The sequence below is a fragment of the Oryctolagus cuniculus genome, chromosome 20 (assembly GCF_964237555.1).
Source record: "Oryctolagus cuniculus chromosome 20, mOryCun1.1, whole genome shotgun sequence".
Taxonomy (NCBI): domain Eukaryota; kingdom Metazoa; phylum Chordata; class Mammalia; order Lagomorpha; family Leporidae; genus Oryctolagus; species Oryctolagus cuniculus.
Window position 1 is genome coordinate 15,556,135 of NC_091451.1, and position 25,238 is coordinate 15,581,372.

A 25,238-nucleotide genomic window follows, 5' to 3' on the forward strand; every position below is an offset into this window, starting at 1 on the left:
GGCAGGCGGCCGCGTTCTTGAGCCCGGTAGGAGTTGCACCACAGTACTACCTTTGGAATGGATCAGTGAGCGCTATGTAGATCTTGCTGTGTGTCCGTCCTGTGTTTGTGTTTCAATTCACGTGTACTTTTTAAAAGATGTGGGCAGGCAAGGCAAGCAGAGTGGCTAAGTCAGAACAAAATTCTTCCGATTTCTAGTCCAGTCCCCTGTTTCAAGACCATAATGCTTTCTCTCCCCTCACCCCCCCATGGCTTTAGGAAGATACAATTTCTAGAGCATCCAGTGTAGCCCCTTAAAGTGTACAAGGAAGCGGCTGCGGTTTATTCCCAGATACGCGCTAACATCATTGTCTTGCTTTCTTGTCCAGCTGGGCCTGACGAGTGGCTTTATTTCCAGGTCTGCAGGTGCCTAGCTTTTGCACAGGACAGAGGTCCAAGCACCTGTGCACCCAGAGGTTAGAAGCAGTCTCTGGAAGCAGGTGGAACTGGATTCACATCCCAGCTCTGTCCTTCACCCGCTGTGGGACTGTAGGAAAGTTACCTAACTTGTGCGAGCCTTGTGCATTCCTGCTGAATCCCTGCCCAGCCAGCTCCGTCGAGGGTCCAGTGGGAGAAGATGTCTAAGGCACTGAGCGCTGTGCCCGGCTCGGAGTAAACGTGCACAAAAAGGAGGCTGTTGTTGGGTTACAGCATTTCTCTGACTTGTGTTTATTCTGATTCTCCCTCTTCCAACCCAGGCGTGACCAGGGCGTGTCTGGGGACCAGGTCTCCATCATGGTGGACGGAGTCCCAGTCGCATTGCCATCCTACGAGGAGGCCGTGTATGGCAGCTCTGGCCACTGTGTGCCGCCCGCCGACCCCAGAGTGCAGATCGTGCTGTCCGAAGGCTCTGGGCCCAGCGGGAGGGGCGTGCCAAGGGAGCAACAGCTGCAGGACCAGGGTGCCTGCTCCTCCTCGGGCGGAGAGGACGAGGCCCCGGGCCAGTCCGGACTGTGCGAGGCCCGGGGCTCCCGGGGCTCAGAGACAGTGCTGGTGCACCAGGCAACCACCTCTTCCTGGGTGGCCGGCTCAGGGAACAGCCGACTGGCACACAAAGAAGCCGTGGATTCCGAAAACAGTGACATACAAAGCCTTTTATCCCTCACGTCGGAGGAGTACACAGACGGTAGGTGGCCTGTGCTGACCGTGAGTGGCGAGCTGCTTGGGGCCCTTAGTCTGTGAGGAAGGGCTGGGAGCCTCTCTACTTAGCCCGCAGAGCAGGATTTCCCCCTCAGAGTCCCAGGGAGGGCTTGGGACTCTGCACTGTGAAGTTGGATAGTTTGAGTCTCTGAGATTGTTCATGGCCCCAAGGCCGTACTGGATCAAAAGGTGGACAGCTGGGTGGAGGTGGGGTCTGTCCTGCTGCTCTGCTCTTTGTGCTCCCAAAAGGTAAGGGATAGCAAGGAGACCGTGGGGTCATAGATTCTTGCACCAGCTCAGTGAAACCTCACAGTGAGCCCAAGAAGCGTTAGTTAGCATGACCATTTTACAGACATGGAGACTGAGGCTCAGAGAGGGTGTCAGTTGCTCACTGGTAAATGGCTGAGCTGGTTTGAAAACAAATGGGTATTGCTCCAAAATGTGCATGCTTCATCCCACAATGCCACACTACCACGCTACCGCCCTGGTCACACCAGCTCCTTTGTGGCAGACCAGCTGTCGAATAGTGCCTACTGCCTTTTGCCTTAGCCGGAGCCTAGAGTTTACCTGTTGGCTGCAGTGTGCCCCTCTATACAGTATGTTTAGTGAAATCCTAGCATATCAGGATGCAGATTAAACTAGATGCACTCCTCTCCGTGGAAAGCCTTCCTGGAAGAGCCGGAGAGGAGACCATGCCTCCTGGGTACCCAGGCGCATTAGGAAACCTGAAAGAAGCACAGTTAGACATCCTTGAGTGCAGATCTCGCTTTAGAATTCTCTGGTGACCAGCAGCTTGCCCTCTACTTGCTGAACAGCTGGGGAGCTTCGCAAGGGGCCGTGTGGCAGTTGAGCCAGGTTTGGATGTGGAAGCCGCTGACACCCCAGACCGTCAGCCCCACACGCTGTGACACGCGTCTGAGTGCAAGCCACAGCCCTCCTCCCCCGGTTCCCGCCCCTCCTGCTTCTCCCTGCAGCCTTGCTTTGTTCCGTGTGTGGAACAGGCATCTCTGCAGTCCCGTTTTGTGCCTGGTGCTATTTAGGTTTCAGGGAAACCGGAAGCTTGCAGTCTGATGCTGAGGCAGGGAGCGTGGGTGAGTTGGGAAGATGGGGGCAGGGGCTGTCCTCAAGAACTCCCAGAATTCAGGATTGGAGGGTCATTGTTCCGAGGGGCTCAGAAAATATGGCACATGGTGACTAACGTGAGTGTTGCAGGCCGTGCCTGAGCTGTCCCCTAGGGAGTCAGGAGCATCCGGTGCCAGTCTGCTGCTGTGCGGAGACCGAAACCCAGAGCGGGGCTGTGATGTACCCAGAGGCACACAGCTGTGGATGGCTCTCCGGAGGAGCTGGCACTGAAGCAGGGCTCTGTAGCCAGGAAGGGCAGGATGAGGAAAGAACGGGAGGCAACTAGACCAGCAGAGCTAAGGCAAAAGCAGTGATCGCGCTGGGGCCCAGGGGTTTGAGAACTCGGCCGCGCGATCAGATCCCATCGTGGCTGGTGTCGGGAGAGATGAGCCAGAGGACCCAGGAAAGAGGCAGGCATTGTTTGGCCGCCTAGAGGTGTGTGAGGCCCATGTTTGATTGCTTTAACCTGGGTGTGTCCCCTGCTGCTGGATGAGTGGAGAGTCCCACAGAGAGCTGCCTGAGCTGACCACTGGGCTTCCCTTCCCTGTCTCCCTGCAGATATTCCACTGTTGAAAGAAGCATGAGGGCTGCCACCGGCCCCTGTCCTCGCTCCGAGGGTCCGCCCTGCCCTTCTTCCCTGTCCTGTGGGTTTGAGCACCCGGTACCCTCCAGCCACCCTGCCCGGATACCTGAGCTGCCACCTGTATTTCTGTGTATCCCTGAGGGCCTGCAGCCACCTCACTGGAAACTCAAGGAAGATCACCGTCGGCCTGCTGCACAGCTGGAGGAACTGGCCCTTTGCCCGGCCCAGCCCGGCCATCTGTCAGGGACATATTTGAATGTGCTGGCTCGAACCCTCCCCCGCCCCCCGAGCCTGGGAGCCCCCTCCAGCCAGCTCTTGGGCGGCAGCCCCCAGGGCCCATGTGGACCCGAGTGCCGCTGTGTTTACTTGTGCCTTCCCCCTACCCTGTCCAGCCCCCGTTGTGCAGGCTTGTGGCTCTCTGCAAGCCTTACTGACTGCCACCCGGAGGACCGGGCCTGGCTCTGCCACCCTGACAGGAGCAGATTCGAGTGAGAGCTCTCAAGTCCCAGGGGGCTCTCACTGGGGCAGGAGTGGGTCCCTGGGCTTGCCCTGGGTCAACACCCAGGGCACATTTCCTTGGTTGAGCCTGGAGGATTTGGAGAATCATGCCAAAGCTGTCCCAGCACCTGGCTGTCTAGCTGAGAGGTGCAGGCTCCTGGCCTTGTTGAGTGGAGAGATTCCAGAAGATCCTGAGGGAAGAAAGGAAGGTGGCCGATCATGATTGTCTTCCGAATATGCAAATTCTCACTTCCTGCTTCCAGCAGCAGCCTTCCTGGCCTCGGTTTTTCCATTTCCCTACAATGTTAGGGGAAGTTGTGTGCTGCCTCCTGGGCTCCATCCCAGGCCACTCTGGCTTCCTTGTCGCCCGCTGGGCCTGGGGCGGGAGAATTGCTGAGTTGCCTTGGGGTGGCTGCCTGGTCACTGGCAGTCGGCAAGTTGCCCCTTCTGGGTTCGTGGTGACAGAGGAGAGGCACAGGCCAGGAGTCCGGTGGCTGCAGGCAGCTCCAGCCCAGTCCTGAGGGTCCTCACCACGGTCACGTGCCTTAGTAGCTGTGCCCAGGAAGTGGCCTGCTGCCTGCTGCTTTGCCTCCTGCTTTGCCTCCGTCTGCCCTTCCTTGCCACCTGTCCACCTGTCCCAGCTGACAGGTGGCTCCTTGTCTCCCCCGACACCCTGGAGGTAGGGCGGGTGGGTACAGGGCCCTCGGAGGGGAGTCCTGGCGATGAGGGGCCTCTCGCTTTGCCCTCCGTTGAATGCTGACAGGCTGGGTGGGGAGGCCCTGCCCAGCGGCAGTCATCTTCAGAAGGTGGACGTGGCATTAAGGAATGTTTGCTTTTCCTTTTGCTAATCTCTGAAGCACTGGGCCTGGGACACTTGGCAGCTGCCCCTGTGCCGCCCCTCGCTCCTCCCCCAGGCCCGTCTGTATGGGATGGTAACAGTAATAAAGCCCAGTAGACTTACGCGCCTGACCTAGAGTTCGCTCCTGGCCTGGGTGGGCTCCAGCATTAGAGGGACAGCCCCCTCCCAGCCCGCTGCTCTCCTGCCTCCATTCACACACAATGCACTTTACTTGCTGGTCATTCCCTGACCTCTCTCACCACCACTTGTTGTCTTCCTTCCTCTCAGGGTAAGGGCAGCACCTGCTGTGCCTGTGGCTACCCACGTGTCCCCCTACCCAGGAGCCTGAAGCTCCGGCTAGTGTGGTCAGACAGGGAAGATGCTGGAAGAGGGGAAGGCAGGAGCTCGAGCGGGGGGAGCCTGGCGGACCCAGCTGCCTTACCGCGCACAGACTCCCGCACCCGCAGTGGCGCCCTTGTCCTCCTGGAACCAGGGTGCAGGGGTGGCCACGTCCTGGTCTCACTGCTGAGCCCCAGCTTTTGTGTCCCACTCCTCTGGAACCCCAGTTCTGCTCCGGAATCCTTTCTGAGCGGCGGCTCACCCTTTTCTCCCTGATTCCTCTGGCATTTCCCTCTGAGAGGCTGCACTTCGTATTTTTGGGTTCGTTCAGCCGCTCGGTGACTGACTAGCTTGGTGCCTGCCTTCTCCGAAGCCGCCTTCCACCTCCTGCCATTGCCAGGGTTGCAAGCCCAGGCTCGCCTACCAGGCAGGAGAGAGAAGGAGGGCGGAGCATAGGGGTGCCCCCGCTGCCCCGTCCTCGCCCCCTCCCCCATCGCTGGCTTTGATGAGAGCCCTGGGCCTGTGGGTGCAGGCGGGAAGACACAGGCTCCTGCTGGCATCGTGATGACCCTCCCACGGCTGCTTCTCTTTTCCCCCAAAGCAATCGTAACCATTGGCACGTGCTCTGCTCCTAGGGCTTCTGGGCCTTGTGGCTCACAGAGGGATTAGGGGCTCCACAGCTGCCTGAGGTGGGGCCTGGCTGGGCGACCAAGGCCACGTTAGGTACAGTGCTTTTAGGAAGGGGGCCGCCTCAGGAGCCTGGAGCAGGTGGGAGAAACTGACCACAGCCCTGCCTTCCCGGGGAGTGGGGCAGAAGCCTGGGTAAACGGGCGGCGCCAAAGGACTTGCATTATAAAAAGGGTTTTGTTGTTTCTGTTTTTCTTTGCACACTTGCGCTGATTCAATATAGGTTTCTTGTCCTGGAGATGTGCGGTCGCATCCTAGAGACTTTCAAGGGCCAGAATCTGGTGAAAACCACTCAGTTTCCGGCCCTCCCAGGCCGTGGGTTAGCAGCCAGACCCTGTCTGTTGCCTCTCTGTGCTTCGCGTGCCGTGCTCCGTTTCGCTGGGCGTGCGCTGTGCTGTGGGCCGCGTCCTGGCCGCGTTGTGAGTGAGTTTGGTTTCTGAGGCATTTCAGTGTACATTTGACAAGCACTCCATTTGCAAACAGAACTTCAACAGATACTGCCTTCCCTGTCACCTTGCCCCCACCCCCACCTCCCAGCTTTAAATTTGTGCGGAGAAGCCACTGGCGAGACAAAGGTGTATTCTTCCCGCTCCATCCCCGGTAGCGCAGGGTCGGGCAGCCCTCCGCCTGCTCCTGTCCGTCCCCGCCCCAGCTGAGTGCTCGGCCACTTGCTTCCCACAGGACAATGCGGCCTCTGTTTCCGGGAACATCCTCGCGTAGAGAATGGAATATGCTGCAAACATTTCTACACCCTCGCCCCCACCCCCGCCAGGGCAAAAAGGGCCTAGAGGGGAAGTGACGTGCGGACTCCACAGCTGGATTCCAGATGTGCTGGCCTAGGACCACGGCAAGGCCGGGAGCTCCTCTCGGGGGACCTGCTGGGTCTCCTCGCTCTCAGCACGGGGACAGGCAGTGGTGGGCCCCCAAGTAGGGGATTGGGGAATATTTTGCTTGGCAGATGCGGTGGCCGGTTCCCCAGAGAGGGAAAGGTGGCAGGGCCAGCTTTTCTGGGAAAGGAGTCTAGTTTCCAGTAGGAGCCTGGCAGAATTTTGATTGAGCGGCCAAGCCAGCTGGAGGGGATGCAGGGTCAGAGCCCTCTGGTTGCTAAGCAGGGAGAGAGAGGCAGCTCCCGCACCTGCCCTGGCTTCTTATGGTTATCACACCACTGTGGCACCCTTCGCACAATGGTACTCTCCTAATGGTTTCAGACAACGCGCGCATAATTGACTCTGTGCAGGATGTCACTCAATCAGTTTGGGTTTGCTTTATTTTATTATATATATATTTTTTTGGTATCCTGTACATTGCAGTGGGTGTGAAGATAGTATTTTAATATTTGTACAAAGTTAATTTAATTTTAATTGTTCTATGTATATAACTGCATTTCTAAAATAATAATAATAATAAAAAAAGTTCTTACGAAGGCAGTTGTGGGAGATGTGATCCTTGCAGAAATATCTTGGCCGAAACCGTAGATTGAAATGAGTGGATGTCAGTTGGTGCCCATGAAGGCACAGGGGTAGAGGAGGCGTGGGGAGCATGTTTGGCACAGCGGTTAAGCCACCGGTTGGGACACCCCATCCCATATTGGAATGCCTGACTTTGGATCCGAGCTCTGCCCTGAATTCCAGCCTTCCGCTAAAGCACACTGCGGGAAGCGGCCGGTGATGGCTCAACTACTTGGGTTGCTGCTGCCCACATAGAGTGCTCTGCATTCCAGGCGCCTGGTTTTAGCTCAGCCCAGAACCAGCCATTGTAGGTATCTCTCTGTGGAGAAGATGGGAGGAGAAGGTATTGTGTGATACAAAAGTCTATGGGAAAATGGGATCAATGTATTTTGTTGTAAAAAACTTTTTAAAAATATTTATTTATATGGAAGTCAGAATAACAGGGAGAGAGAGCTCTTTTATCTGCTGTTTTACTCTCCAAATGGTTACAACAGCCAAGGCTGGTCCAAGCCTTTAAAGCCAGGAGCCTAGAATTCCATCTCCCATTTGGGTGGCAGAGGCCCAAGCACTTGGGCCAACACCTGCTACTTTCCCGAGCACATTAGCAGGAAGCTGGGTCAAAAGTGGAGCAGCTGGGACTTGAACCAGTGCTCCAGTGTGGGATACCGCCATTGCAGGTGGTGACATGACAGCTCCGCGATGCCAACCCTAGTGCAAAAAAGTTTTAACTCCATGCATACTTTTACCATAATACCCATTTTCTTCTTATTTTTTATTTTTTTTGACAGGCAGAGTGGACAGTGAGAGAGACAGAGAGAAAGGTCTTCCTTTGCCGTTGGTTCACCCTCCAGTGGCTGCCACTCTGTGGCCGGTGCACCGCGCTGATCCGAAGGCAGGAGCCAGGTACTTCTCCTGGTCTCCCATGCGGGTGCAGGGCCCAAGCACCTGGGCCATCCTCCACTGCACTCCCAGGCCACAGCAGAGAGCTGGCCTGGAAGAGGGGCAACCGGGACAGAATCTGGTTCCCCGACCGGGACTAGAACCCGGTGTGCCGGCGCCGGCCCATAATGCCCATTTGCATGAACTGTTTGCAGACCCCTCTCAAGGAACAGAAACCACAAACATCAAGTGGCAACAGATGAGAGTGGGCCCTGTGCTGAAGCTGGGATCCAGTGGGACCAGACATGGTGGTCTGGGTCTGGGTGGGTTGTCACGGGTACTGGGGGGTGGCTACAAAGGTGCTGTTATTGTTAGGGTTAGGGATGTGTAAGGCACTGTGGGACCATCAGAAATGCCTCTTGGGCCAGTACACTGAGGCAAAGGGGCAGGATACTACCTGTGTGTAGGTACAAAGGCAGCAGAAAGCATGTCCTGGGTCAGAAACACAGGACTGATGGGAAAGTGTTCAGAGAGCACAGAGGGAAGGGGGGCAGAGACCAGGTGGTGGGGGTCCTCACCAGCCGAGTGGGGACATTTGCACTTCATTCTGTAGTCAGTTGGAACTACCTTTGTCATTTAAAGTAACAGCAACTTGTAAGATTTACCTTATGGGGGCAGGGAGAGCTCTCTCCATCTGCTTAGGAAAAGTGGATTTAGTGGGGCTGCCACTGTGGCACACAGCAGGTTAAGCCGCCATCTGCAGCACCTGCATCCTGTATGGGCGTCGGTTCAAGTCCCAACTGCTCCACTTCCTATCCAGCTCCCTGCTAATGTGCCTGGGAAAGCAGTGGAAGATGGCCCAAGTCTTGGACCCCTACACTCTTGTGGGAGACCCAGATGAAGCTCCTGGCTCCTGGCTTCAGGTCAGCCCAGCCCTGATCATTGCGGCTGTTCAGGGATTGAACCGGCAGGTGGAAGATTATGTCTCTCCTTCTCTCTCTCTCTCTGCCTTTCAAATAAATCTTAGACAAACAAAAACACCTGCATTAAGGAGCCAAATTGAAATATTAGAAACTAAAAAAAAAAATTCCTTTGGGGAAAAAAGTTATTGGTTTTATCTGGGGACAACAGTGGTTTCATGAGGGTGATGGCAGTGGGGGTGGAGAGAAGTTGGTAGATTTGGGATGTCTTTGAAGAAGGTGGAATCAGCAGGGTCTTGTCTCTGTGTGGATGCAGCAGAAAAAGCCTTGAAGATCACCCAGCCTCTGAAGCAGCTTGGTGAATGGCGGCAGTGGGGAGATGGAAGAGACCGTCTGTAGGAGGGGAAAGTGGTGGGCTCAGTCTGGGACCTGCAGAGTGGGTGGTGCCTCTGTGGCATCCCAGTGGAGACGTCCCCCAGGCAGTGGGGTATTGGGGAGAGAACCCCAGAGGGAAGCACTGGGTGATGGGGACTGACCTGCCTAGGTGGGAGACAACCGGGAGTGGGGGGGGGGGTTAGACAGGTCTAGCAGTGTGGTGGAACATTCAGACTGGAGGGGCTTAATGTGGAAGAGGAAGTGGAGCCGTGAGAAAAGGACCGGCAGAAGGAGTTGGAAGAGGGGGCTTATTCGGGTTTTCTTTTTCATTCGTTTTGGTGATTTGAAAGGCAGACCGAGATCTCCCATCTGCCAGCAACAGCCAGGGCTGGGCCACTGAAGCCAGGAACTGGGAGCTCCACTCAGGTCTCCCCTGTGGGTGGCAGGGACCCAGTTACTTCAGCCATTTCCACTGCCTCCAGCGGCTGCGTGTGTGGGAGCCAGGAGCCAGGAGCCCCGGGCGGGCCACAACCCACACACTCTCGGGATGAAGGTGTCCTGAGCGATATTACTATTTTTATTTTATTTTTTTAATTTTTTTTTTTTGACAGGCAGAGTGGACAGTGAGAGAGAACACGCTGCAGCCGGTGCATCACGCTGATCCGAAGCCAGGAGCCAGGTGCTTCTCCTGGTCTCCCATGGGGTGCAGGGCCCAAGCACTTGGGCCATCCTCCACTGCACTCCCTGGCCACAGCAGAGAGCTGGCCTGGAAGAGGGGCAACCGGGACAGAATCCGGCGCCCTGACCGGGACTAGAACCCGGTGTGCCGGCGCCACAAGGCGGAGGATTAGCCTAGTAAGCCGCGGCGCCGGCCAATATTATTATTTTTAATATAGAAGGAGCACGTTAGAGGTTGGAGATGGGGCAGGGGAAGGTGTGGTTGGGTTTGTAAAGACGACTCCAGCCCCAGACTGTCCAGGTTCAAATCCCAGCTGTTTACAAACTCTAGAGTCTGCATGAAGTATTCTAGGCCCGTGTCCTCACTTGTCACACGGAGGTGATTGTACCTTACCAAGTGTGTGCTGTCTGCTGGGCGTGGAGTGACTGAACCTGATCCTCGCTCCAGCCGGGCTCTTTGCTCAGGCTGGAGATGGGCGTGGAGGTCAGTGTCAGGTGAGACAGCGAGCGAGCAGGTGTTCAGGCTCTGAGCAGAGGTGTAACAGGGTACTTTGGGATGAAAAAACCAAGCCACCCTGAAGCTTGCCCTAGGGAAATGGGGCGTGGGGTGGGAGAGCATTTCAGGGCCAGCCTGCCCGCCGTCCAGTCCTGCTCTAGGGAGCAGCAGTCCCTGGGCTGCTGTCTGCACAGGCGCCACTGCCATTTGTGCAGAGGAGGGAGAAGGGAAGGACCCTGCCACCTCCTGAGCACCTTAGCTTTTAAAGGGCAGCGGAATGTGGCGTGGCGGGTAAAGCTGCTGCCTGCAGTGCTGGCATCCCTTATGGGCGCCGGTTCTAGTCCTGGCTGCTCCACTTCCTACCCAGCTCTCTGCTATGGCCTGGGAAAGCAGTGGAAGATGGTCCAAGTCCTTGGGCCCCTGCACCCACGTGGGAGACCCGGAGGAAGCTCCTGGCTGCTGGCTTGCAGCTTTAGCTGTTGCGGCCAACTGGGGAGTAAACAAGTGGATGGAAGACACCTCTCTCTCTCTGCGCCTCTCCTTCTCTCTGTGTAACTCTGACTTTCAAATAAATAAATAAATCTTAAAAAAAAAGTGTGGGGGGCCCGGCACCGTGGCTCACTTGGTTAATCCTCTGCCTGCGGCGCCGGCATCCCATATGGGCACTGGGTTCTAGTCCCGGTTGCTCCTCTTCCAGGCCAGCTCTCTGCTGTGGCCTGGGAGTGCAGTGGAGGATGGCGCAAGTGCTTGGGCCCTGCACCTGCATGGGAGACCAGGAGAAGACACCTGGTTCCTGGCTTTGGATCGGCACAGCGCCGGCCGCAGCGGCCATTGGAGGGTGAACCAACGGAAGAAAGACCTTTCTCTCTGTCTCTCTCACTGTCTGTAACTCTACCTGTCAAATAAATAAAATAAAATAATTTTTAAAAAGTGTGGGGGTAGGTAGCAGAAGCTTGGTTAGCACTTACCCTGTGCAGGGCTCCGCGTGCTTTGTGTGTGTCTAAACTCAGGGAGCCTGCAGAGCAACCCCACAAGGTCGGTGGGGGGTTATTACTGCCTGGAGCTTCCCTGCCACCTCCAGTGAAACCGAAGCTTCAGGCAGAGCAGCACCTGGGCTGAGGTACAGCCAGGATCCCATCCAAACCCACCCAGCCAGTTCTGCTGGGACATCCCCCCACCCTGTGCCGCAGCCCAGCCCGCCTCCCTTGGGGCCCGGGTGGGGGAGACGTGTCACAGTGCTGCCACCTGCCGGCTGCTTTCCAGAAGCTGTTCTAACCCTGAGCTCCAGCTAGAGGAAAAACTTCAGGGCAGAGAAGCGGCGCCCGTTCGGTGAGGATGACCGAGTACTGTCTGCGCAAAGAATGGGAGGGCCCAGCCAGCGTGGCGCTGAGACGGGGCACCCAGCTCTGCCAACCAAGAAAGGAAACGAGTTTGCAAAGTGCATTCACAAAACGGAACGACTGCTTATTCCAGGGCTGGGGGAGGCTTCCCTGTCCTGGGGAGACAGGTTTGCACAGGTCTCCCATTAGGTAAGGAATGCTGGGGCAGGGGGTAGCATGGGCCAGGAGCAGGGAGTCCTCAAGGTGGGCTCAGGGCTGCGGTTGTTACCTCTGTCTTGGTGACTGGGGAGGAGGCACAAAGGCAGCAAAGTCACAAAACCTGCCCCGGCCTCTCGGGAAGGGCTGCCTACAGCCAGGCCTGGGGTGTGAAGGGCGTGTGCAGAGGAAGGGAGAGCCCTGCCCCGAGCCCCCCACCCCCTGGTTTGGAAAGTTGAGACCCTCCCAGGTGACAGCTGAAGTAGGAACATGCTCTCAGATGGCTCTTCCTCAGATACTTACCAACATCTTTTATTTATTGTCATGTTTTATTTGAAAGGCAGAGAGACAGAGAAAGAAGCAGAGAGATTCTATCCGCTGGTTCACTCCCCACATGCTTGCAAAAGCCAGGTCTGTGTCCCTGAAGTCAGGAGCCTGGAATTCAATCCGAGTCCCCACATGGGTGGCAGGGGCCATGCACTTGAGCTGTCCCTGCTGCCTCCAAGCGCGCACATTAGCAAGGAGCAGCATTAGAAGCAAGTAGCTGGGCCGTGAACTAGGCATTCCGATACGGGGTGCAGGCATCCCAAGCAGAGACTTAACTGCTGCCCCCCAAAAATATCAAATCATCTAGAAGAAAATTAAAATCACCCTAACATCAAGTCCTGCTCATAATGTGTATACTTTCAGTTGTCGGTGTCTTGCCTCTTAGAAGAGAACACTTTTGGGGCATAACAGGTTAAGCTGCTGCCTGCAGTGCTATCATCCCATATGGGCAATGATTCGAGTGCTGGCTGCTCCACTTCTGGTCCAGTTCCTTGCTAATGCACCTGGGAAAGTAGTGAAAGATGGCCCGAGTCCTTGGGCCCCCCTGCACCCACGTAGAAGACCCAGAAGAAGTTCCTGGCTTTGGCCTGGCCCAGCTCCAGCCACTGGGGCCATTTAGGGAGTGAACCAGCAGATGGAAGATCTCTCTGTCTCTCCCTCTCTCTGTAAACTCTGACTTTCAAGTAAATAAATAAATTTTTTTAAAAATAACTTTTTAGTAGCACAAGGGGATTCAAAAAGTTCATGGAAATTGAAATGAAAAGATAAGTTTATTTTGGTGCAAATTTTGAATCCATGCAGATAAGGAGTCTTCTAAAAGTTTGTGAAAATTACATTACAGAAAACTGCATAGATTTCAATTTTTTGCACCAAAACAAGGTTATCTCTTATTGATACTAATTTTAAACTATTTATTTATTTGAAATGCAAAGTGACAGATGGAGAGAGAGTCATCTTTTATCTGCTTATTCACCACCCAAATGGCCACAACAGCATAACAGCCAAGTTTGGCCCAGGCTGACGCGAGGAACCCAGAGCTCCATCTGGGTCTCTCACATGGGAGGTGGATACCCAAGTACTTGGGCCATCTTCTGTTGTCTTCCCAGGTACGTTGGCAGGAAGCTGGATAGGAAGCAGATGGAACTTGATCGCAGGCACTGCAGAATGAGACGCGGGCATATAACTGTTAGGATTGATGCTTTGATGGCATTGTTAATGAGCTCCTTAGGAAGAAGTACTGGATGTGAAGCTGCTGGGTCAAAGGAAATGCATGGCTTAACAGCTTCTGATATTTCTCAAGTTGCCCATCCAGAAAGTTGTTCCAAATTATACTCTTTTTAAAAAAATATTTTGTTTGCTTACTTGAGAGGCAGAGCTACAGAGAGAGGGAGAGACAAAGAGAGAGGTACTCCATCTGCTAGTTTACTCCCCAAATGGCTGCAGTGGCCTGAGTGGGACCTATCCAAAGCCAGGAGCCAGGAGCCTCCTCCAAGCACTTGGGCCATCCTCCACTGCTTTCGCAGGCCATAGCAGAGAGCTGGACTGGAAGTGGAGCAGCCAGGGCTCGAACTGGAGTCCATATGGGATGCCGGTGCTGCAGGAGGAAGCTCAACCTGTTATACCACAATGCCAGCCCCCCAAATTATACTCTGTGATTCCCACAACCTCACTAACACTGGGGGCTGCTATCTCAGAAATATGCCACTTGCAAGCAAGTGGTGATTTTTACATTTTAATTATTTTATTGGTTTGAAAGGCAGAGACAGAGATTTCCCTCTGGTTTGCTCTCCAAATGTCCGCAGAAGCCAGGGCGGTGCCATGCTGGAGCCAGGAACCTGGAAATCAATCCAAGTCTCCCACGTGGGCGACAGGGAGCCAACTGATTGAGCCACCACCTGTTTCCCTTTAGGGTGCACATCAGCACAAAGCTGGGTTTGGGAATAGAGCCAGAACTTGAACCCAAGCATTCAGATATGGAGTGTGGGTGTCCCAAGTGGTATCTCAACTACCTTATCAAATATCCACCCCCAAAATGATATTGATTTCATTCACATTTGTTTCATTGTTTCTAAAATCTGTTAGCTTATTCTTTGTAACCAAGCCATCTTGAAAATCATAAAGAAGTCTTAAGTTTGAGAAAAAAGTCAAAAGAGTGATTTCCTCTCCAAATTTAAAAATATATGTGGATGCATGGGGGACCCGGAAGAAGCTCCTGGCTCCCGGCTTCAGATTGGCCCAGCTCTGGCCATTGCGGCCATTTGGGGAGTGACCCAGCAGATGGAAGACCTCTCTCTCTCTCTCTCTCTCTCTCTCTCTGCCTCTCCTTCTCTTTCTGTGTAACTCTGACTTTCAAGTAAAATAAATAAATCTTTTTTAAAAAAGTGCACATATGAACTATGCATGGATTTTAAAATTTTGCACCAATATAGACTTACCTTTTAATTCTGTTTTCCACAAACATTTTGGAGGACCCTTGTACACACACAACCATAAATATAATAAAACTTGCCAATCACCGAGGGATCAGGAAGCTGTCACCCCTGGGACTTGGAACACAGTTACTCATTACTAACAAGGTTTTCCTGATGGGTTTTCATTCCTACTTGATGAAAAGAACACATGTTCTGGACTTGGATGCTAAGAAAGCATTTGATACCGGCTTGAGGAATCTTGGGAAATGAACTGGATTCAGAAAACAAGAGACGCTTGCCCAGGCCAACGTGGATGTGTGTGGGTGGGGTGTGGGTGCCTCAGCAAGGAAGGAAACAACAGCAGGGGGGAGTTCAAATGGGGCAGGAAGCCACAAAACCCCGGAGAAGGCAGTGAAGGCTGAGTTAAGATAAGGGAAGGTGGGCCACGCTTCCGCCTGTGGCGCCGGCATCCCATATGGGTGCCGGTTCATGTCCAGGTTACTCCACTTCCAGTCCAGCTCTCTGCTAATGGCCTGAGAAAGCAGTGGAAGATGGCCCAAGTGCTTGGGCCCTGCACCGGCATGGGGGACCTGGAAGAGGCTCCTGGCTCCTGGCTTTGGATCAGCTCAGCTCTGGCCATTGCGGCCATTTGGGGAGTGAACCAGTGGATGGAAGACCTTTCTCTCTGTCTGTAACTCTACCTCTAAAAAAAAAAAAAAAAAAAAAAAAAAAAAAAAGATAAGGGAAGTGCCTTCCTTACTTGGGAGGACACTGGCAGCAGTGGGCACTGTGGACAGCAGGCAGGAGAGCCGAGGTGGGCAGGTGGGAACACAGGAAGGACAGATGTGATGCATTTAGGGAAGGCCAAAGCAGGTGCCCATGTGCCGGGGTCACATGGATGAGAGCAGTGTCTGCCCATGGCGTTCTCGCTCTCGCCACTGCAACCGGACAATGTGTGGGTGTTGTGATGAGGAACCAGGCTTAACATCGGGAAGTGAATCCCCACTATGAGGCCACCCGGCTCTGAAATGATGGAAACTGAAATTTGCACACGACGCTGCCACAGCCTGGCGTCTTCATGTCCCCTCCAGCAACACCTCTGCCCCCAACATTCAGGCTGCTCTGTTGCAAGAGTAGAAGGTGCAAGTGGCTTAAACCCCAGCACCGGGCACACCTCAGGCCCCCTGGTGACCTGGTGTCTCCCCCAGGAGCTCTCCATGAGAGCAGAAGAGAAAATGAGCCACAGACTCTCAGTGGTCATTCCTTACAAATGACACCACTGCAGTGCGTGCTCCATCCAGGTCTCCCATGTGGACACAGGGACCTGAGGACGTGGGCCATCTTCTGTTCCCTTCCCAGGCGCATTAGCAGGGAGCTGGACTGGAAGTGGAGCAGCTGGGACTCGAACCAGTGCTGTGTATGCTATATGCTGATTTGTCCAGGGCCGTGTGGCCCGTTGGCATGAGCTGTGTTGAAATTCCAGGCTCCCAGCCCAGATACAGTGTGTGTCCCCGTCCCTCCAGCTTCAGCCCATCCACTCTGCTCAGCTTCCAAGCCTGGCTCCATCCTAATTTCCAACCCAACTGCCGTTTGCCCCCTGAGCACCCGCTGCCCATTGCTCCAGGAGTCACTGGTGCTTCCCTGTGGCTCCCGGGCCCTGAGAGGGGGGGAAGGGAGAGTAAGGTCAGGTGCACCTCCTCAGGTGTCGGGGCGTCAGGGCATCCTCAGAGACTCTCACGGAGAAACCAACATCAGGGAGCTCTTCACTGCCTGCCTGCCTGTCTGGACAATGCTTGGGCAGCCAGTGCCTCCCAGAGCCAAGACCTGGGCAGCACTTTCTTTTTTTTCTTTTTTTTTTTTTTTGACAGGCAGAGTGGACAGTGAGAGAGAGAGACAGAGAGAAAGGTCTTCCTTTGCCGTTGGTTCACCCTCCAATGGCCGCCGCGGCCGGCGCACTGCGGCCGGCGCACCGCACTGATCCGATGGCAGGAGCCAGGAGCCAGGTGCTTTTCCTGGTCTCCCATGGGGTGCAGGGCCCAAGCACCTGGGCCATCCTCCACTGCACTCCCTGGCCACAGCAGAGGGCTGGCCTGGAAGAGGGGCAACCGGGACAGAATCCGGTGCCCCAACCGGGACTCGAACCCGGTGTGCCGGCGCCGCTAGGCGGAGGATTAGCCTAGTGAGCCGTGGCGATGGGCAGCACTTTCTTTGTAATTCCTGTCCCTGTGCCTGCACTCCTACGGGGACCTCAGTGCATTTGCCCTTGTCCCTCATGCCGAAGAGGGACCCCAAGGCCCTCTCCGCGGGGGGCTGGGTTTCTTGGCCGAGTAGGGGCAGTGCTGTTGCCCCCTCCCTGGGTGCTTGTGAGGAAGGCAGCTCCTGCCATAGCAGAGGCGGCAGAGCCTCCTGGCCCTGATACTGAACCCCCTCCTCTACTGCCACCGTGGGGCAGAAGAAGGAACTGCCAGGTCCAATGCAGGAAAGGGGCTGCCTGTCACCCAGTGGGATGGAAGGCGGTGACAAATGTCACAGCTCAGCAACTCCCCCTGCCCCAGTGTCCTGTTGCCCTAATCCACCTGTGGCCCGAGGCATGGCCATCTAGCCTACCCCGTCTCCCTGACCTTCCTCCACATTTGATGAGCGCCTTCAGGGTTCCCTGGCCTGGGTCAGGTGCTTTACTCAGTCACAGTGGCAGCTCTGGCCAGGCAGGCATTCGTTAGCCCTATTTTACCTGACAGGCAAATAAGGCTCCGTGAGACTCCAGCATAGTCCAAGGGCACACAGGGCAGGGGTGAGCGGCTGAGCTGGGGTTTGAAGGCAGGCATGCGCCCCTGCCTGGACATGTCACTCCACACCTCTTCTCCCCAGCGTTCCTCCCTGGATAGACGTGCCTAGCACCTGCTCCCGTCCTGCCCAAGAATTCCCTTTGGCCCTTCTCAAAGCCAGGACCCCAAGCCGTTTAGAGCCACGCCTGCAGTCCCAGGTGCCTCGCTCGGAAAGGTGAGGGCGGCTCGGGAAGAGGCTGGGTATCAGCTGGTCCAGCCTCCCCTCAGGTTCTGGAGCAGGGGAGGGGGGTGCACCTGCTGGCTTTGGTTTGCTTCAGCTTCTCAACAGGGGATTTCACCTGTCTGTGCACTTGAGTGGGGTCCTCCTCCAAGCCGCCTGGTGAGACAGGAGCCCTCCAGGCTGGGGGCCATCCCGTCCCACGCCCAAGCAGGGAGCAGCCACTGGGCAGTTTGGATTTTTCATAATGTCCCTAGTGCCCCCCAGAAAAGGAAACATCACAACCCGAAAACGTCCTGATCAACCTGTCTGGGCGCCTGGAACTCCTTCTGGGCCCCCCAGGGAGCAGGCGACGCCCTGGTTCTCAGCTAGGGCTGGGCAAGAGGGGACCACCCCACAGAGCCAGTCGCCTCCGCAGCCTGCAGGCAGGTGGAGCCGGCTGCCTGCCTGCCTGCCGGGGCTGGATGGCTGAAGGGATCTGGGTGCGTGAAGGAGGGAGGGACCATGGCTCAGCACGAAGGCACGGAGCATACGGGGTGGGGGAACCGCTGTGGTTTCTGGGGTTGGTCTCCGGAGGCCCTCTAGACCTGGGCCTGTCAGGACCATGAAGCCGTAGCCTCTCCAAGGAAGGGCTGCTCCCCGCCCCTGCTTCAGACTTTATTCACTTGCTAATGCATTCAACAAACTTTTTTGGGAGGGAGGGGAGGTACTGACTTTATACAAAGTCTTGTACTGGGCTTGAGGGCACAGTGGGGCATGAGGGTGTCTTTGTCCTCAAGAAGTCTCCAGACTCTGGGGGAGGAACAGATGGTAGCACTTAAAGGCGGGCTGAGTGGACAGCCAGCAAAAGCTGCAGGGGCAGGTCCGCAGAGGGCCCGGGCAGCCGGGGGAAGGAGGAGCTGGTTCCTTTGGGGATGGGCAGGGACGCCCCAGGGAAGGAAAGGCTGCCGCATCCCCAGAGGACTGGCATTTTACAGATGGCCTGTGGGCTTCAAAACATCCAGGACGTGGAAATCAGGGAAAGAGCGAGGAGCGAGTCCACACCGGAGATGACAGGGACACGAGCCGGGAGGAGTGCAGCACGTGATTCGGAACCGGATCCTTCTGTCATAGAAGATATTGTTATTTTTAAAGACTTATTTATGGGGTCGGCACTGCGGTGCAGCAGGTAAAGCTGCTGCCTGCGATGCTGGCATCCCATCTGGGCGCTGGTTCGAGTTCCGGCTGCTCCACTTCTGATCCAGCTCTCTGCTAATGCACCTGTGAAAACAAAGGAAGATGGCTGAAGTGCTCTGGGCCCCTGCACCCATGTGGGAGACCCAGAAGAAGCTCCTGGCTCCTGGCTTCAGACAAGCCCAGCTCTCTGGCCATTGCAGCCACTTGGGGAGTGAACCAGTGCATGGAAGTTTCTCTCTCTCTCTCACTCCTGTGTGTGTAACTCTGCCTTTAAAATACATAAAATAAATGTTTTCAAAAGATCTGTACTTGAAAGAATTACACACACACACACACACACACACAGAGGTCTTCTTCATCTGCTGTTTCACTCCCCAAATGGCCGTAACAGTCAGGGTTGGGCCGGGCCAAGCCAGGAGCCAAGAACTCCATCCAGGTCTCCCACCCTGGGGCAAGGGCCCAAGCACTAGGGCCATCTTCCACTGCTTTCCCAAGTGCATTACAGGGAACTGGACTGGAGGTGGAATAGAGAACTTAAACCGGGGCCCATATGGATGCCAGTATCTCGGGCTGTGGTTTAACCTGCTGCACCACAACACCAGCCCCCATAGAAGATGTTACTGGAGTGTGAGGATTGGATGGGAGTACAGTATCAGTGTCAATTTCTTTCTTTTCAAGGATTTATTTGAAAGGCAGAGAGAAAGAGGAAGAGATCTTCCATCTGCAGGGCTGGACCAGGCCACCAGGAGCCTGGAACTCAACTGGGGTCTCCCATGTGGGAGAGAGGGGCCCAAGCACTTGGGCCATCATCTTCTGCCTCCCCAGGCACACTAGCAGGGAGCTGGATGAGAGGCAGAGCAGCCGGGACTTGAACTTGTACTCATGTGGGGTGCCGGGGTTGCAGGTGGCGACTGAACTTGCTGTACCACCTTGCAGGCCCCCGTGGTAGTGATTTGATGGGTGCATTGTGGGCGTGCGGGAGAGTGCTCTGGATTGTGTCAGACACTTATTAAACTATTTGGAGGGGATTGGGCAATGGACTCTCAGATGGCTCACGAAACTTTCTGCACATTTGAGATTATTTCTAAATACATTTTTACTCTAAACAACATGACAGTGTACCCTTTGGCCTGGAATTCTCTGTCTGAGTTCATTCCTGCTGCTCTAACGTAATAGCTGTCAGGCAATTTATAAACAACTGGTATTTACTTCTTGCCATTGTGGGAAAGGCCAAGGCCAAGGCTCCAGCTTGTCTGGCGAGGGCCAGGTCTGTGCATCTCCTGCTGCACCCTGATGTGGCAGAAGAGATGGAAAGGCCGATGGGGTCATAAGGGCAGTGACCCCGCCTAAGAGCAGGGCCCTCATGATGTCACTGCCTCTCAAACCCCTCCCCCCACCTTCTAACACCATCACACTTGGAGCTCCAGCTCTAACACAAACACTTCTATTCAAAACACAGTGTTCTGGGGGCCGGCGCTGTGGCACAGCAGGTTAACGCCCTGGCCTGAAGTGCTGGCATCCCATATGGGCACCGGTTCAAGTCCCAGCTGCTCCACTTTAGATCCAGCTCTCTGCTGTGGCCTGGGAAAGCAGTGGAAGATGGCCCAAATCCTTGGGCCCCTGAACCCGCGTGGGAGACCTAGAAGAAGCTCCTGGATCCTGGCTTCAGATCAGCGCAGCTCCAGCCATTGCAGCCATCTAGGGAGTGAACCAGCGGATGGAAGACCTCTCTCTCTCTCTGCCTCTCCTCTCTCTGTGTAACTCTGACTTTCAAATAAATAAATCTTTAAAACAAAACACAGTGTTCTACTGGCTGAAGTTTCTCCTACAGATATCTTCGCTCACAGGTGTATGATATTCATTGCAATGGTTTAATAAAGCAAAAATTTGAAAATAACCAAAACAATCATCCATATGGTTGGTTAAATGCATATGGTCCAAACACATATGGTCCTGGGCGGCTCAGGACCAAAGCCTGTTGAGGGCTTGGGGGATGTGGGCCTCCCCTGGGAGGGCCGGAGGACAGCCCACTTGTGAGGGTGGAGCCAGCCAGGCAGGAACTCGGCTCCTCCCCCTTCTCCAGACGGCCGCAGAGCCCACGGCTCTGCCAGGTCTGACACAGGCCCAGGCATCAACTGCCAGGAGGGAGAGGTACAACGTTACCGGAAACACATGCACTCATGCCCCCACAGGTCTCCTCGGACACGCAGTAATCACATGGATCGCGTGTCCGTGGTATGCCAAGCTCTGTGGAGGCTGTAGGACTGCAGACGGGAGTGGAATTGACAGGGCCCCTGCGTTTGCAGCCGCGGCTGGTCAATTGCATCAGGAAGAGCTTCCTCAATAGACTGATGGGTGAGATTGAAAAACTGCAGGGGCTGGCGCTGTGGCGCCGGTTCAAATCCCAGCTGCTCCATTTCCGATCCAGCTCTCTGCTGTGGCCTGGGAAAGCAGTAGAAGATGGCCCAAGTCCTTGGGCCCCTGCACCCACGTGGGAGACCCAGAAGAGGCTCCTGGCTCCTGGCTTCGGATCGGCGCAGCTTCGGCTGTTGTCACCAACTGGGGAGTGAACCAGCGAATGGAAGACCTCTCTCTCTCTCTGTCTCTCCTTCTCTCTGTGTAACTCTGACTTTCAAATAAATAAATGAATCTTAAAAAAAAAAAATAAGGAAAGAAAAAGTGCATCAGTCAGGCATTTGGTGCAGCAGTTAAGGTATCATTGGAGATACCGCATCCTGTATCAGAGCGCCTGGGTTCAAGTCCCGCCTCTACTCCACATTCCAGCTTCCTGCGAATGTGCATTCTGGGAGGCAGGGTGTGGGCTCAAGTCACTGGGTCCCTGCCACCCATGTGGGAAACCAAGATTGTGTTCTTGATTCCTGGCTTCTGCCTGGCCCAGGCCTGGCTGATGCAGGCAGTGAATCAGCAGATGGAGCATCTCTCTCTCTCTCTCTCTCTCTCTCTCTCTCTCTCTCTCTCCTTCAAATAAAATGAAAATAGATAAATTAAAATGCACAGGGTTACAAATACAAGGTCCAGTTCACCAGCATCCCTGTGAAAGGAAGCAGCTGTGGCTGGAGGGGAAGAATGGGTAAGCAGGTGCGGTCCTGAGGGAGTTGGGCACTGCCCAGGCAGCACAGGGAGGCACTGAGGCTGCCAGCAAGGGAGGGAGGTAACCTGGTGAGACTTGGATGGGAGAGGGCCGGAGCGGGCACAGAGAAGTGAGTTAGCACCGAGCCTGAAGTTTGCTAAAATGCAAGCTCTGTCAGGAGCTCTGGGTTGGGGCCACGTCTTGTGTTTTATTTATTTATTTTATTTGGAAGGGAGAGAGAGAGAAGAGAGTGCTCCCATCCATTGGTTCACTTCCCAGATGCCTGCAACAGTCAAGGCTGGGTCAGACAGGAGCCAGGAGCTGGGGAACTCATCCTGGGGCTCTCAAGTGCTTCCCGGATGTGCCTTAGCAGGAAACCGGATGGGAAGTGCAGCTGGGAGTGAGACCCGGCCCTCTGATACGGGTCGCTGGCGGTTTAACCGCGGTACCCTACACTCCACACTCCCGGATCACGCATTTTTGACAAGCTCCCGGGTGCTGCGGGGGCTGCTGCTGGCCCGCAGACCGCACTCTGCAGAGCGAGGGGCCCATCCTTGTGCGCCATGGCAGTGGCCAGCACCGGGTAAGGGGGCGGGGGGGGGGGGCCAGGCTGACCGCCTCTCCCCAGCGGGGGTCGACAGCCTCCTGCGACAGAGAGCGGGAAGAACGCGCCCTCTGCAGGCTGGCTCCGACGCTGAGCCTCCAAGCGGCAGGGGCACCCGACTCCCGGAAAAGCCGCTTTCCCAGGGGATAACTGAAAGAGGCTGGAGTTCTGGGTTTCATTTGGATTTGGGATCCTAGCCCTTGCGTGCCTCTCCAGCCCGGAGTCCCAAACCCGGCTGGCTCCACCCGCTAGCGCCATCTGGTGTCAGATGATGAGGTGGCCCGTGTGGGCCAGGGGTGGCACTGAGGTCGTGCCAACAGAAAGGAGCCCCAAAGTCCAAAATTAAGGTGTGAGCGGGGCCGCGCTGCCCCTCGAAGGCTCCAGGGGAGAATCGTGCCTGCATCCTGCTGGCTTCTGGTGGCTGCCCGCAGTCCTTGTGGTCAGCTTGCTGGTACAGGGGCTGCACCCATCTCTGCCACCGCCTTCACAGGGCGACTGTAAAAATTCGTCCGGAAGTGAAAGACAAGTTTACTTCGTTACAGAAAAATTTGCACCCTAATAAGCATCTTTTAATGCCATTGCAAGAGGACTTTAAAAAGTTCTTAGAGCAGCTGGCACTAGGTAGGAGGTAAAGCCTCCACCTGTGGTGTTAGCATCCCATATGGCCCCTGGTTCAAGTCCTGGCTGCTCCACCTCTGATCCAGCTTCCTGCTAATGTGCCTGGGAAAAACAGCAGAAGATGGCCCAAGTCTTTGGGCCCCCTGCACCCATGTGGGAGACCTGGATGAAGCTCCTGGCTCCTGGCTTTGGATTGGCGCAGCTCCAGCTATTGTGGCCAATTGGGGAGTGAATCAGTGGACGGAAGACCTCTCTCTCTCTCTCTCTCTCTCTCTTCCTCTCCCCACCACACCCCTCTCTGTAACTGCCTTTCAAATAAAATAAATAAATAAATCTTTTTTTAAAAGAAAATGGAATTGATAAAAGTTAATTTTGGTGCAATTGTTTTGAAATCATGTATACGAGGGGTTTTCAAGAGTTTAGAAAAAATGTGTTTTATGAAAAAGCTATGCATGAATTTCAAAGTACCAAAAATTTTATTTTAAAAATCCATTTTCCATGACCTCTTTTGTCTCTCCAGGCCCAAATTTCCTTCTTCCTGTTAGGACTCCAGGTGTGAGATGGGGGCCCACCCAGGATGGGGGCCCACACAGTGCAGAGGAAGATGGAGCAGGCAAGGAAAGGAAGGAGGGCTGCAGGAGTGATGAGGCGGGAGCCAGTTCCAGGAAGGGCTGCTCCACTTCCCATCCAGTTCTCTGCTATGGCCTGGGAAAGCAGTAGAAGATGGCCCAAGTCCTTGGGCCCCTGCACCCACATGGGAGACCTGGAGGAAGCTCCTGGCTCCTGGCCTCAGATAGGCACAGCTCTGGCTGTTGCGGCCAACTGGAGAGTGAACCAGCAGAGGGAAGACCTCTCTCTCTCTCTCTCTCTCTCTCTCTCTGTCTCTTCCTCTCACTGTTTATAACTCTACCTCTCAAATAAATAAAAATTTTAAAAATCTTTTTTAAAAAAAGTACACTGCTGAATTTTATTTATGCATTTTTTAAGATTCATTTTTTTTTAATTATTCGAAAAGCAGAGGTTCAGAGAAGAGGAGGAGAGACAGAGAAAGAGGTCTTCCATCTGCTGGTTCACTCCCTAAATGGCTGCAATGGCTGGGGCTGGGCCAATCCAAAGCCAGGAGCCAGGAGCTTCTTCCAGGTATCCAAGGTAGATTCAGGGACCCAAGCACTTGGGCCATCTTCCACTGCTTTCCCAGGTGCACTAACAGGGAGCTGGATTGGAAGACGGGCAGCTGCTGGTTCTCAAACTGGTGCCCATATGGGATGCTGGCATCGCAGGTGGAGGCTGAACCTGCTATTCCACAATGCCAGCCCCTACCTGTGCCTACGTGGTGATGGTCTATAACTTTCTCTTCTCACCCTAGTGTGCTGTAAGCATTATGCTACCCTTAGAAGTGAAATGGGTAGCTACTCTCTTATTAATGTTCCAAAACAACTGAAAGATACAGAACTTACTGATTTCTTAACACTTTGGTAGAACAGACCTATAAAATCCTACGTGCTTGTGACTTGAAGGCAGTTTCTTACTTCTGACTTAGTTGGGCTTGCCATTTTACTGAGGTTTTGACAACTTTTTTTTTAAGATTTATTTATTCATTTGAAAGTCAGAGTTACACACAGAGAGAGAGAGAGAGAGAAAGAGAGAGGTCTTCCATCTGCTGGTTCACTCCCCAATTGGCTGCAATGGCTGGAGCTGCGCCAATCAGAAGTCAGGAGCCAGGAGCTTCCTCTGGGTCTCTCACGTGGGTACAAGGACTTGGGCCATCTTCCACTGCTTTCCCAGGCTGGAGATCTGGATCAGAAGTGGAGAAGCCGGGGCGCGAACCAGTGCCCATGTGGGATGCCAGCACTGCAGGCGGTGGCTTTACCTGCTATGCCATAGTGCCAGCCCCAGAGAGCGATCTTTCAATCACCAATTCACTTCCCAAAGGGCTGCAACTGCTGGGTCTAGGCCAGGCCAAAGCCAGGAGCCCAGAACTCCATCCGGGTCTCCCACATGGGTGGCAGGGGTCCAAGTACAAGGCACCTTGGCAGGGAGCTGGATTGGAAGCTGAGTTCCATCAGACTGGAACTGGCACTCTGATGTGGGGTGCTGGCATTGCAGGTGGCAGCTTAGCTCTCTGTGCCACAACGTCAGACCCTAACCAGTACCTTAACTGGTAGGCCAAATGCGCACTCCATGTCCCCTTTCCCAATTCCTACAATTGCTCACTTGCGTGACTTTTTTATTCTCCTAAAGAACTAAGTAATTATTTGAGAGGCAGAGTTACAGAGAGGCAGAGGCACAGAGAGAGAGAGAGAGATCTTCCATCCACTGGTTCACTTCCCAGATGCCCACAACAGCTAGGGCCAGACTGAAGCCAGGAGCGAAGCACTCCATCCGGGGTCTCCCACAGCGTGGCAGGAGCCCAACCTGGGCCAGCAGGGAGC

General features: G+C 54.7%; 1 protein-coding gene across 3 annotated transcripts in view; it reads left to right on the plus strand.

The window, feature by feature from the left end:
• SUSD6 (sushi domain containing 6) overlaps window positions 1–6,668 on the plus strand; it is a 98,782-nt gene extending 92,114 nt beyond the window's left edge. For all 3 annotated transcript variants that reach the window (XM_008248579.4, XM_008248578.4, XM_002721663.5), the window contains 2 exons: window positions 737–1,164; window positions 2,859–6,668. In XM_008248579.4, the coding sequence (XP_008246801.2) occupies window positions 737–1,164; window positions 2,859–2,884 (454 nt within the window). In that variant the 3' untranslated portion in view covers window positions 2,885–6,668. The remainder of the gene's footprint in view (window positions 1–736; window positions 1,165–2,858) is intronic.
• The last annotated feature ends 18,570 nt before the right edge of the window (window positions 6,669–25,238 follow it).